General features: G+C 49.7%; 1 protein-coding gene across 3 annotated transcripts in view; it reads right to left on the reverse strand.

Annotated features, from left to right (window-relative positions):
• Positions 1-697: 697 nt before the first annotated feature.
• The window catches only part of DRGX (dorsal root ganglia homeobox), a 36266-nt gene continuing 24136 nt past the window's right edge, over positions 698-12827 (reverse strand). For all 3 annotated transcript variants that reach the window (XM_053909692.1, XM_019444906.2, XM_053909691.1), the window contains exon 7: positions 698-4026. In XM_053909692.1, coding sequence (XP_053765667.1) covers positions 3761-4026 — 266 coding nt within the window. In that variant the 3' untranslated portion in view covers positions 698-3760. The remainder of the gene's footprint in view (positions 4027-12827) is intronic.

Genomic DNA, 12827 nt, shown 5'->3' on the forward strand with positions numbered 1-12827 from the left:
GGAGGGTAAGACCCCCAGGAGAAGGCATGTCCTCGGGCTCAGAGAGCCAACCCACCCTGTTTCCTTCTTGAGACCATGAGCTTTTTGCCTGAAAAAGCTCTTCAAGCCCTTGAGATGCGTAGGGCTTGGTGGAACAAGAGCTAGCATTTATACCACAGGTTCTAGCAAGTAATTCATGTAATCTTCAAAGAATGCTCTGGGGCTGGTGCCATTATCATCCCCATTTTACATACAGGAGAACCGAAGCACCGAGAGGTGAGGTGACTTGCCCCCAGCACGGAGCCAATGAGCGCTGGGATTTTGAACAAGTAGAAAGAGGCATAGAGCACTTGAGTCAGGTTCTGAATTTGTATATGTTTCACTTCTCCTGGTGAGGCCAGAACGTTAAGAAGAAGAGAACTTCCATGATGGGGAATGGCTGGCCCCTTCTCGGGCTCCTTCTTGCTGGAATAACCATTTGAGGGTCCCCGTGGTTCCGGGCACCATCAACACGGGGAACCCCTGCTGGGCAGTGCCCTTGGACAGGTCGTCACAGATGCAAGGGTCAAGTGTGCTGGCAGAGGGGCAGATAAAATGGGGCCAAGCTGACCTCTACCCCTGCCGGGATGGACCCAGGAGAGAGAGATGCTGGGGTAGCATGCTCTCCCCTCCACAGGCCAGTCCAGGACAGAGCCCACAGATGGTGAGCAAAGGGAAAACAGAGTGGCCTCAATTGTCCACCTGTCAAACCTGTGAGGACAAACTGGCCCCAGTTACACCTCCACTGCCCTCTTGGCCCTTAAAGACTGAGCTCAGTTAATCTCATTAACTCATTTATTCAGTGCTCCCTGTGTGGCAGGCAATGAAGCCAAGCTCCCTCTCTTTCCATTGGAGGCTACCACCCACGTTAACTGTGGAGAACTTGTCCAACCTTACTGTGCCTCAGTTTTCTTGTCTGGGAAATGGGGACAGCGATACTTACCTTGTGGGTTGGTCACCGGGATTAACTGAATCAACCTTTGTAAAGTTCCCAGGCAAGACGATGGTGGGAGAGTTTAATACATGGGGATTATTAATAAGGGAGATCTATGCAGCCAAGAGGCCAAGCACTGGATATTCCTAAACAGGATGGAGAAGGGAGCCTCTGGGCCCCATGTCCCATGCCAGGGCCACCCACCCCCATTGTCAATCCACACCCCAGCACTTCATCATCCCCAATGAGGAGGGCTGCTGACCCTGTCATGACTTCGACTCCTTTCCCATAACCTGAAGCGCATTAAGGAAAGCTCTTCAAAGGGCTTCAACCGATAATCGAATAATACTAATAATCAATCAAGTAATCAATCCCTGGGGCCTGTGCCTCCTTCCCAGACTGAAGTCCCGCTGCCTTGTTACAGTCACACTATGAGCTTCTGCAGGGGCTCCATCGACGGCCATTCTCACTGCCAGAAAGGAGGCTTCACCCAGGACAGCCCGGAAGGGGATCCAGCGAGGTCGTGTCTATTCATCCGTCTGTCTGTCCCAGGACAGAAGGACTGACGCCCACAGGCACCAGCACTTGAGTGAGGCTCTGGCCCACACAGAGGCCAGGTTTTGTCCCAGCATCTGCTAAAAGGTTCCCGAGCTGAGGCCTCAAAGCCCTCTGCCTGGAAGCTTCGGAAAGATCTCCAGTTGCACGCTGGCCAAAGCAGAGAAGAACACCCCACTCAGGCCTGCTGCCCGAGGGCCAAGAGGAACAAAGAGAGAACCTGAGCTTTTTATGTCTTTCTTTTTAACTCTTCTAAATTTATTCGGGTATTTAAACAAACAGAAACTACATCATGCATGGTTACGTTTTGCCTTTGTACAACAAAACTAAGTACTCGATATCTCTGCAGAGGTCTGGTGCTGATTTTTTTTTTTTTTTTTCCTTTCTTTCAGTAACATCAGGCAGACTTTTCGATGTTATCCAGTTTTGCACAGTCACTAGAGTGTCGCATCATGAATTATTAAATCAGTGCTTCGTGGTAATACATAATTTCTTATCAATTATTCATGCTAATGTGTGTGTAGTTTACTTAATTGTGTTATTGACGATCAAAAGTAATTTCCTGAAAGTCCTCAAGGACACAAAATTTAATCAGCGTAACTACTTTTCAGATGCAATGCTGTTAAGTATTCTTAATTTGCTCAACAGTTCACTTATTTATGTACCTTTCTGGAGGAAATACGAGTTTAATCAAACAATTAGATTGAAGAGTTAGTGTTCATAAGGGCTTGCGCTTACATCGTTCAACCGAACATTCGTAATTACAGGGAAACGGAAGCGACTCTGCCGCTTTTTGGCAAATCGTTTCATCTTTGTACTCAACAAGCAAAATACAGCAGGAAGAAGGATTTGATTTTTTTTTTTTTAAGGAGACAGTGTATTTTATCAAATGCTTTGCGGTAATCGGAAACGAGGCACCATACACTTGGGAGTATTAGTGGGGGGCGTCTGGGGGGCAGTAAAAAGGGGAGCAGGGTGATCCAAAGGTAGAACATTTTGATTATAATAACTGAGAGGAAAATAATTGTCATAAAAGCAATAACGGTTTTCATGGAAACGCCATCACTAAGCCACCAAAGACTGCAACCTTTTAGGTACCAGACCCCCCTGCCAGGGGAGTGACAGAGACCACGCTATTGCACATTTTCCCTTGGATCTCTTCAAGTTCACTATCCACACGAGAGAAAACAACACCCATTAGATCGAAACCGAAATCTCTGTGAAATTTGGCCCTTTGGAATTCATTCTGTTCACGCCACAAGGAAGCCCTCCTCCCCGTGCTCCACTTCTCCATACACACCCTTCTCGTCTTGTTTCTACTTTCTTTTTCCTTCTGTAAAAAAAATAAAGAAATAACGCCACTGGAGAGGCCGCCTCCCTGTGCTGGGGACCTGAGGAAAAGTAGTTCATCCGATGTGTACTCGTTTCAGAGACGGCCGTGGGCGATGTCCTCCCCAAAGGCTGTCCGCACTCCCCCTGGATCAGAGTACTGCTTGTCGCTGGTCAGCTTCCCATCAACCTAGAGGTCGGGTCCAGAGACACAGGGCCCACACCGGCCAGTGCCTGGAGTGTCACGATGGTGGCCCCGGCTCATGGAGCCCGTGACCTGTCTGATTGGCCCAGCTGCCCTTGCCGGAAGTGCCCAGTGGGCACCCCCAGGCCTAGCTGTGCCAGCCCGTCCTCACCCTACAGCTCACCTTCTAACCTAACCCAGCCTACAACCAATATCCTCCAATAAGAGGAAGGGGGCGACGGCTGCTGGTCTTGATGGTGGGCAGTTGAGAGTCCGTTGGTGCATAATGTAACACCACGACCCCGCTTCGGAGCGCAAGACTCAGCCCTGGATGTCTCTCAAGGATGGCCCATGCCGCAGTTCTTTGGGTTGGTAAGACCTTCAAAGACAGCCCAGGAAAGGGTCAGGAAGGCGAGGGGGTGAGTAACTCTACTTCCCTCCAAGACTTCTGGGCCCAGATGGAAACCCCAACGGTCTCACCACAGAATGGGCTCTGGTGCCCACGAGTTCCATCCGGACTTGTCACCAAAGAAGCCAGGACAACACAGCCCCGCCGGTAGGACTCCAGAAGCACTCTCCAGATGCCGAGGAAGCCGTGGGTCTCACTTCCCTTCCTGAGTCCGTGAGGAGGCCCTGGGCCGCAGTCTTCCCTTTGCTTTTTGGGGAGTTTTCCACAGGGGCTGAGGCTGGGAGAAGCAGGGGGCAGGGGAGGGCGCCTCGGGCCTGGGCACTCCGGACCCTCATACACTCTTGTCTCCCTCGCTCTGTTCCTTGGCGGGAGGGTTCTTGTCCTGGCTGCCATCGGGGGGTGCCGGCTTGGCCACAGGGCTGGGGCTGCTGCTGGCCGAGGGCAGGAGGTTGGCGGACTGCAGGACGGCCTCCGAGTGCTCGCGAGCCTTCATGCGCAGGGCGGCCACGCTGGCCGTGCGGTTACTCTGGCAGCCGTAGGTGGGGAGGAACGACAGCCCCATGGGGTCTGGGACACAGCAAGAGCACAGTGGGCCCCCTGAAAGGAGGAAAAACAACAGGCTGCCATCACTGCTCACATTCTGTCTCCCGGGGACACGAGGTAGGAGCAAGGGGCCGAGTGATTGTTTGGTTCAGGACACTACAGGGAGAGGTGACGTGACAAGTGCTCAGGACCCTGAAGATGGACAGCACAAGGGATCCAGTTGCTAGCCCAAGGGATTAGCAGAGCACTGGGGCGACCTGACCAGTCCTGCTTCCCTCACCAACCAGCAGGGTGGCCTTGGGCCAATGTCTTGGCTTCTCCTTCAGCAAAATGGAATGATACCTACTTCACAGGATCATTACGAGGATCCAATGCAGTAATCCCACACTCCCCAAACTATGTGCCAAAGCACCCCTGCGAACTCAGAGGGACACTGCAGGAACATTTTTGACTTCTGAAGACAACGGGAACCCAGCCATTTATCAAATGGCTACTAAGTTGTTGGGACATTAATACTTCCGGAGTTGCTCAGACCCAACCATTTGATGAACAAAACTGCTAGGTGTTTCTCATGGCCCAAGAGAGTCATGAAAAATTAACTGAGACCCTCAGGGCACTGTGAACTGAGGTTTGAGAACCTCCGAAGGAATCAGTTTGGAAAGCACTTAGCACAGGTTGGGTATGTGCAGCGGGGCTTAGGAACAACTGCCCGGCCCCAAGCCTGCTGGCCAGCAGTACATAAACCATCCCAGAAATACAGTGAGCACAGCCCTCTGCTATGCTCAGTCTGAGAATAGTACCTCAGACTAATGATAGGCCATCCTCAACTGTGCATTCATTCAACGACTATCCCACGAGCACCCAGCATTTTTCTAGAGCCTAACGACCATCAGCAGGAATATGGCAGCAAGACCCGCTGTCTTGGAGTGCAGCTCTAGTGGAGAGGCACGCCGGAGCCCTCGAGTCCCTGATACAAAGGCAGGTGGTAGCGTGTGCTATGGAAAACACGAGTAGAGCATGATGCTTGGCAAGAGATCTGAGCACAGCTAGTCAGAGTGACGGCCGTGTGAATGCCCAGGAAGGCGCAGGCAGCCAGGGAGAAGAGCAGTGCAAAGGTGCAGACACAGGAACTGATGTCACCTGTTCGGGGAGCAGTGGCATGTTCAGACTGACCGAAGTCAGAGGCTGCAGGCAAGGGCAGCGCCAGATGGGTCAGGGTCATCAGGGCCAGGCTGCCTCGCAGGCTGTGCAGGATGCAGTGGGAGGAAGCCTCAGCAGCTTGGAGCAGAGAGTGTTGCGAGCTTATCCGCATGAGGAATGGGGCAGGCAGGCTAGCGGGAGAGTGCCGTCCTAGGGGAAGGGAGCTTGACTCAACGTGGCTGGAGGGAATGTGGCAAGGGGTGGCCAGATTCTGGTTTAGGATGAAGGTTACAGCCTGTGCAAACTGCTCCTGGACCACAGGGAAGGGGATGGATAGGAAGGATTCACACATGATGACTAGGTTTGGGCCTGAGCACCCAAATGAATGGAGATGCCATTGCTAGGATGGGGGCAAACAGAGAAAGTGGTCTGTGTGTGTGTGTGTGTGTGTGTGTGTGTGTGTGTGTGTATGTGTGTGTATGCATATGGAGGAGGAAGATAGAGTCTGGCCATAGAATCCTGTGGTCCTGTTGCCCATCTGAGTTCCGAGGAGAGAAGTGAACAGCACTCAGCAGTGCTAGCCCCACCCCCGTGTGTGAGGGACACCCGTGGGCTCCAGCTGCCCACCACAGCAGGTGTGGGGGCAGGAGTCACATAGACTTTGCCCCCAGGCTGGGTAGGTAGACTCGGCTGTTGGGATGACATACTTTGAGAGACTCTCTGAGCTCCCAGGACAGGTCAAGTGGTGGCCCCCGTGTGTGATCCTTGTGGGAGACGCATATCCCCACAGCCTCCACGCCCCTCCCCAGCCCTAGTCATCCCGGACCAGATCCAAAGCCATATCCTACAAGGTGAGCGAGAAATGGATCACCATGGCCCCGCCAAGGACGGTGGGGATTTATTGCCTGTCCCTGAGGCCGGAGACCTGAGTCAGCCATGGCCACTGGCCCCATGTGGGTGGGCCAACCACTTCGCCCCTTCTGACAAGGGAGGCGTCCCAAAGCCAGTCCCTCATCTCTTTCTGAAAGTGATCACCAGCTTTGGAAGAAGCAGCACTGGACATCAGGTGTATTGGGGAACCGAAATCCATATTTGTCAAATGAACCCAGATTCCTCCCAGCAGCCTCCAGGCCCTTGTGTGATCATGTCCCCAGGGCCCTCCCCTCCTTGCCATGTGCCAGACAGGCCTCCCTTTCAGGTGCTCATGGCAGCATCACAGCAGAGCCCTACACAGAGCTGTATTACAGAAAGCAAAGGCTCGTGTGGGCCAGGCACAGCTCGGAGCACGCCATGCCTCACACATCTCGGCTTCAGAGAAATTCTAGGAAGCAGACTCCGTAGTCATCCCCTCCCGCAGGTGAGGAGACTGAGAGTGAATAATAAGTGGCCGGCCCGGACCTCACCAGGCAGGAGGCCTGCCCCTTAACCATTGGGTCCCTCTGAAAAGAGGGCACATTCCTCCGCCTGTGAGGGAAGAGAACCTCCCTCTGCCTTGGAATGCTCTCCTCACACCTCTGTCTCTCGTTAGGGCTCCATTTGACCACCACCTCCTCAGGGATCCTTTAGGTCCTCCCCATCCAAAGTAGGCTCCCTGGTTATGCTCCAGGCTGCTCGAATCTTCACAGCATTGGCCACAGATGGCAGGTGGACTATTGACGTGTTTGTTGTCTGTCTCCCCACCACATACCCCCAAGACTGCAGACTCCCAAGGGGTCAAGTATCTTCCTGTCTCATTCCCCACTCTGTGCACACCTAGCACAGCGCCTGAAACAGGCCAGGCCTTTGGAAAATACCTATGGAAGAAAGGGAGGGGGGAAGGGCCACCAGCCCCAGGACCCACTTGTAGGATCAGCCTTCCCGAGGCAGCCTCAGCAGCATCCGCAGGGATGTGCCTGCCTCCTTTCCCCGGGGACAGGCTTCCACCTGCCAGGGCCAGCCACCTTCCTCTCCCCTCAAACACATCTGGGCATCTCTCTGTTCCTTTCCAAGCCTGCTCAGAGACAAAAGGCAGCTCACGTTTACCAGCACCCACAGTTGCCTCTTGTCACCCTCCCGGCCACCCTGAGGGATAAGCATTACTCATCCCTGCTCTCCAGGTAAGGAAACTGAAGCTCCAGGTCCCATTTTTCACAGTTCATTGATAGGTGGGACCAGAACCTTCTGGTGGTGTTTCAGTTCTCCAGTACTGTAACAGGAAGTTCAAATGCGGCGGTGGCCTCCTACCTCAGTTCTGAGTGAGGATCGATACAGCAGGTGGCAGACCCCAAGAGGAGGGCCGGAAAAATCACAAGTGCCAACTTTACAAAGGGAATTCTGAGAGCCCATTTCACAGCCCCACACCCCTGGTGGGCTTCCAGCCTGGGACCATTTCCAGCAGCAGCAGGAAACACACAGAAAGTCACATTCGGGCGAATCCCAAGTCCGCTCTTCCCACTGGCCCTCGCTTAATGCAGCCGGATACACAGACACCAGTTGGGGCTCTGCGGGGAGCTGCAGCCTTTGCTGGGATGGTGCCTGTGCTGTGCCAGCCAAGGACTGGGACCCCCTCTGGGTCTCCCTCCCAAAGGGAGTTCATGGGTTGAGGAGATGGCATATGAAGAGCGGTGAACCCTCTCAGCAGTGAGAATACTAGACATTTTCCTCTCTGTATCTGTTTGGAATTTTTCTCATTTTCCTACAACAAATGTGAATTTCTTTTTTTTTTTTTTTTAATGTTGATTTATTTTTGAGAGAGAGAGAAGAGCGGGAAAGGGGCAGAGAGAGAAGGAGACACAGAATCTGAAGCAGGTTCCAGGCTCTGAGCTGTCAGCACAGAGCCTGATATGGGGCTTGAACTCATGAACCGCGAGATCATGTCCTGAGCCAGAGTCGGACGCTTAACCGACTGAGCCACCCAGGCGCCCCAATGTGAATTTCTTTTAAAATCAGAAACATAACTTTACCTTTAAATGAATGTTAAAAAGAGGCACATGTGAGGAGGGGCCGTGAGAGGCTGGGTTGCCTGAGCCAGGCAGGCACTGGAAGTCTGAGGGGAGCTTATCTGGAGCTATATATTGTCAGGAACCCAGGAGGGGCCACAGTCCTCAGGCTCAGCCCAAGGCAGCCCTGCCCGCATCAGACGCGCCCCAGAAAGGCGGGCTCCACGTGATCAGGCTGATTCTTGCCTCCAGCCATGCTTTGCTCCGATGTAAGCATCAAGCCGGGGGTTAAATGGTCTGTGACTCAGTGATGAAGAGGCCACTTACAGGATGAAGAAGTGCCACGTGGACAACACAGAGCCTTCTTCCCTGGGATCCACAGCCTACACCTGCTAGGTCACATCTGCCATCGGCGGGCTCCTAAGAAAGCCACCAATAACTACACTCCTTGCCCTCAAAACCCAGATTCGGTGATAAGAGAAATACATTCGTTCACAGGACCGAGGCTGCAGATGGGAGCAGAGTCTGTGCACAGGCCCTAGTTCGCCCCCCACAACAGATGGATGAGGAAACTGAGGACCGCGAACCCAACAACTCTGGGACACTCTGTGATTAAAACTATAAGGGCTATGCATACAATAGAGAATTACTGAGCCTTAAAAAGGAAGGAAAGTCTGACACATCGACAACATGGGTGAACCTCAAGGACATTATGCTAAGGGAATAAGCCAGTCGCAAAAAGACAAATCCCGTGTGATGCCATTTACACAAGATGCCTAGAGTAGACATATTCATAGAGACACAGAACAGAATGGTGGTTTCGGGGGTCTGGGGAGAGGGGAATATAGGAAGTTCTTGTTCAATGGGCACAGAGTTTCAGTTTGGGAAGATGAGAAAGTTCTAGAGGTAGATGGAGGGAATGGTTGCCCAGCACAAGGGACGTATTGAATACTTTGGAACTGTACACTTAGAAACAGTTAAGATGGCAAAGTTTATCTTCCACATATTTTATCACAATCTAAAATAAAGTAAAATAAATTCTTAAAAATAAAGCTGTAAGAGCCAAAAGAGAGTTCAGGTCAAGGTGATCGGGAACATGAGGAAGGGAGGAAAGAAGGAGGGAGAAATGAAAAATGAAAGAACTGGGGTTATTTAGCTGCGCTGACCCCAGGGCACAGTGGATACGAGGTAACTGTCTCTGTATCTCTCTTGGTGCAGAGGGTGAAATCGAAGCAATGGGCAGAAGTGTGAAAAAAAGGAGTTTTTCTTTCCTTACCATCACATGCTATGTTTATGCAGAGGGCTTGTGAGGTTCCTGGTCTGCACCCCCTGAAGGTCCCCTGACAGGACATTAGAGAAACTTCATGCACGATATGGGCCATTGGACAAGAAAAGGTTTGAAATCCCTTTCAACAAAAAAGGAGGGGTTTTAGAATGGGATGTGAATTATAAAGTTGAGTTCTTCCAACTTTAACGTGTTTTCAGAATTTCAATTGGTTGTAAATGAACTTAAATTATCCAACAACCAGAATCTCTCTCAACTCCTACAACAATTTTCTAACAGAAAAAACAAGTGATTTCCACAAATAGGATTCTCATAAAAGTAACTCTTGATTTCTTCATGATTCCACAGTACCAAGAGCATCCCCAGCTTTCCCCATACGCCTCCTGCCTAAACAACGTCAGCAACCCGCCCAGAAGGATGCTGACTGAAAACCAGAAATAACAAAATAGAGATTCATCTGGATGGCAGATGAACACATAGTTACCAAATAAAATCCCAGATCCCAAAGCACTGGCACTTTGCCCCTGCAAAGCCATACTCAAGACCCTCGCCAAGTGCTTAAAGTTTCTTTCAAGAGCACTTCTCACAGAAGTTGTTCAGTTTACAAGATTACCACAAACTAGAGAGAAATGTGGCTGCTAATGGGAGACATACTGATGGATAACATTGAAAAAAGAGACAAAAATTCATGACAGCCAAAAGACTCAACATGCACAGAAACCTGGAGCTGATTGGTACAGGGGTGAGCAAGCAAAGCCATCCCCATGAAGATGGCCTGACACCGCTGGCCGACAGCAGGAATCATCACAAGAGATGAAGTCTGGAAGTCTTTCAGAAAACTGCACCAAGCCTGCACGTCGCTGTTAGTGATGGGGTGACGCTGAATCAGCCACAGGAGGGGCCGAGCACCCCCCTTTATTATGTCGGAGAGGTGACAGAGACCCTTGAGAAAATGTCTACCCCAAAAGCAAGTCATCCATTATCAAGATTCCATAAAATGAGAACGACCATAGGCCATCTCTGGGGCATCTCAGCAGCCTGCTATGGCAGAAGAAAGTGGACTTGGAGGTTTGGCCCCCAGCCCCATCCTTCTTCACCAGTCATGGGGTTTCACACCATCTTTCCACATTTCAGGTTCCTTATCTGTGAGAGGAGGAGAGACACCTACCTTTGAGAGACATTCCGTAACGCAGCTAATATGAAGGCCTCAAACAATTACTATTTTCATAACCCCATACTAATTAAAGGGTAATTCTAAGTCACAATTCACGGTTTACTCCAATTACCGATTCGTTTCAGCCAGCAGCTGAAGAACACAACTTGTAAGCATCCCCCAGGACACCCCGGATGAGCAGTGAGCTCTGCCACAGGTAGGGAGTGTGCAAGAGGCATCCCACCACCTCTACTAGCCACACACACACACACACACACACACACACACTCCTGGAGATGCAGGGCTGTCCTGTTTCCTGGGTGGAACCTTTCCTATTGGACCAAAAAGTAAAATAACTTTTTCTGCCAACAGAATTGTAAGGAGTAAGACAAATAAAGTTTAAAAGTGTCATCTTTTAGGGGCACCTGGGTGGCTCAGTAAGGTGAGCATCCAACTCTTGATTTTGGCTCAGGTCATGATCTCAGGGTTCATGAGTTCGAGCTCCAGGTCAGGCTCTGTGCTGTCAGCATGGAGCCTGCTTGGGCTTCTCTCTCTCCTTCTCTCTCCCTCTCTGCCACTCCCTGTGCGCTCTCTCTCTCTCTCTCTCTGTCTCTCGATAAATAAACGTTTTTTAAAAACTTTAAAATATAACAAAATAAAATAAATAAATAAAAGCATCATCTTTTAGTTACTAGATTTCCAGACTTGGGGCTCTAGGGTTCCCCCCGGCCTTTTTTTAAACCTATCAAAAAGCTATAAATCATGAATGGGCTAAAAATTAAATTAGCTACAAAGGAAGTCAATCCAGTGTGGCATATAGTAACAAAAACTGTGACTAACCTCACGGCCCAATACTAGGGAACTGACTGAAGAAGTTATAGTCACCCACACAGAACACACTCAAGCTCTGGCAAAATTCTATTACAGGAGGACACTTAGTGCCATGAACAAAAAAATAATAATGAGGGGCGCCTGGGTGGCTTGGTCGGTTAAGCGTCCGACTTCGGCTCAGGTCATGATCTCACAGTCCGTGAGTTCGAGCCCCGCGTCGGGCTCTGTGCTGACAGCTCAGAGCCTGGAGCCTGTTTCGGATTCTGTGTCTCCCTCTCTCTCTGCTCCTCCCCTGTTCATGCTCTGTCTCAAGAATAAATAAACGTTAAAAAAAATTTTTTTAAAAATGAAACACAATAAGGAAATGTTAAGTTTAAAAAGCAGATTGAGGAACAATAAGTCAACACGATCCTACTTTGGTATATGCATGTGTGTGTATACATAATACACACATGTATACACATAGTATATACGTGTACGTGTATATGCACAGTGATGTGTCATATCCACGTGGAGTCACAGGTATAGCACAAATATAAATGTATTTATGAGTAGAAAATATTGATAAATTTAAGCTTTTTGGTTAAAAATTTTTGATTTCTAAATAAGCTATAAAACACATAAATTCACTAGAGATACACACATTTATAGATGGAGGAAAACAAATGTACCAATATTAGATACTCATACTGCTTGATTCTGGGTACCAAGTTTATGAATGATAATTATCTTTTTCTTTGTGTTTTATTGTATTTTCCACCCTTTCTATACTGACCAGGTATTATTGTCATAAAAATGGTGTCCTTTTCGTGACTCGTGATTTCCAGTCTCCTTCTATTCAGATGATGAGAACAGATGTTCTCCTTTAGAACAGAGTCTCACTGAAATTGCCAAGGAATAAGGGCTGTGTCCTCAGCACCTCACTGTACCTCCATAACTGCTAATGGAAGGTCGGCACTGACCAGTGAACATGGGGCAGAGGAAGCGCCCTGGAAAACCCACCAGGAATACTCCACCCCCCTCCCATTCGGTGGGATTCGAGGTCAGTGAGTCCCTTTGCATGGGGTATGACCAACCTGCCAGCAAGCGAACCCCCTAAAAGGCTACAACCTCTCCCCTCTAGCCCTACCAACATGAGCCATCACCAACGTCTGCACAAGAGCCATCTGACCCCTAAATGCAGCCTGAAAATGGTTTTGTTTGGAGAACATACTACCTCCTGGACACTAAATTAAAACACACAATTAGATTTCCATTAAGTTACAGCAAATTCTGCTGAATTGATCTAATCGGCCTACATTCCTATATGACATCATGCTTTAAAGGCTTGGCCTGGACATAAATACTTAATGTAATAAATACAGTCTGAAATATTTGATCTGCTTGGCAGTTTAATTGATCTACTACAGACTGACAGGAAAAATTAAGTTAGTTCTGTCTCGTCTCTGCCGATAGCACATTTTCATCATAAAGGCACGTGAACTACAATTTCGGTTACAAGTAAAGCTCTTGCGCACTGATTTCTTGT

The sequence above is a fragment of the Panthera pardus genome, unplaced genomic scaffold, assembly GCF_024362965.1.
Source record: "Panthera pardus isolate Hobbes unplaced genomic scaffold, ASM2436296v1 HiC_scaffold_22, whole genome shotgun sequence".
Taxonomy (NCBI): domain Eukaryota; kingdom Metazoa; phylum Chordata; class Mammalia; order Carnivora; family Felidae; genus Panthera; species Panthera pardus.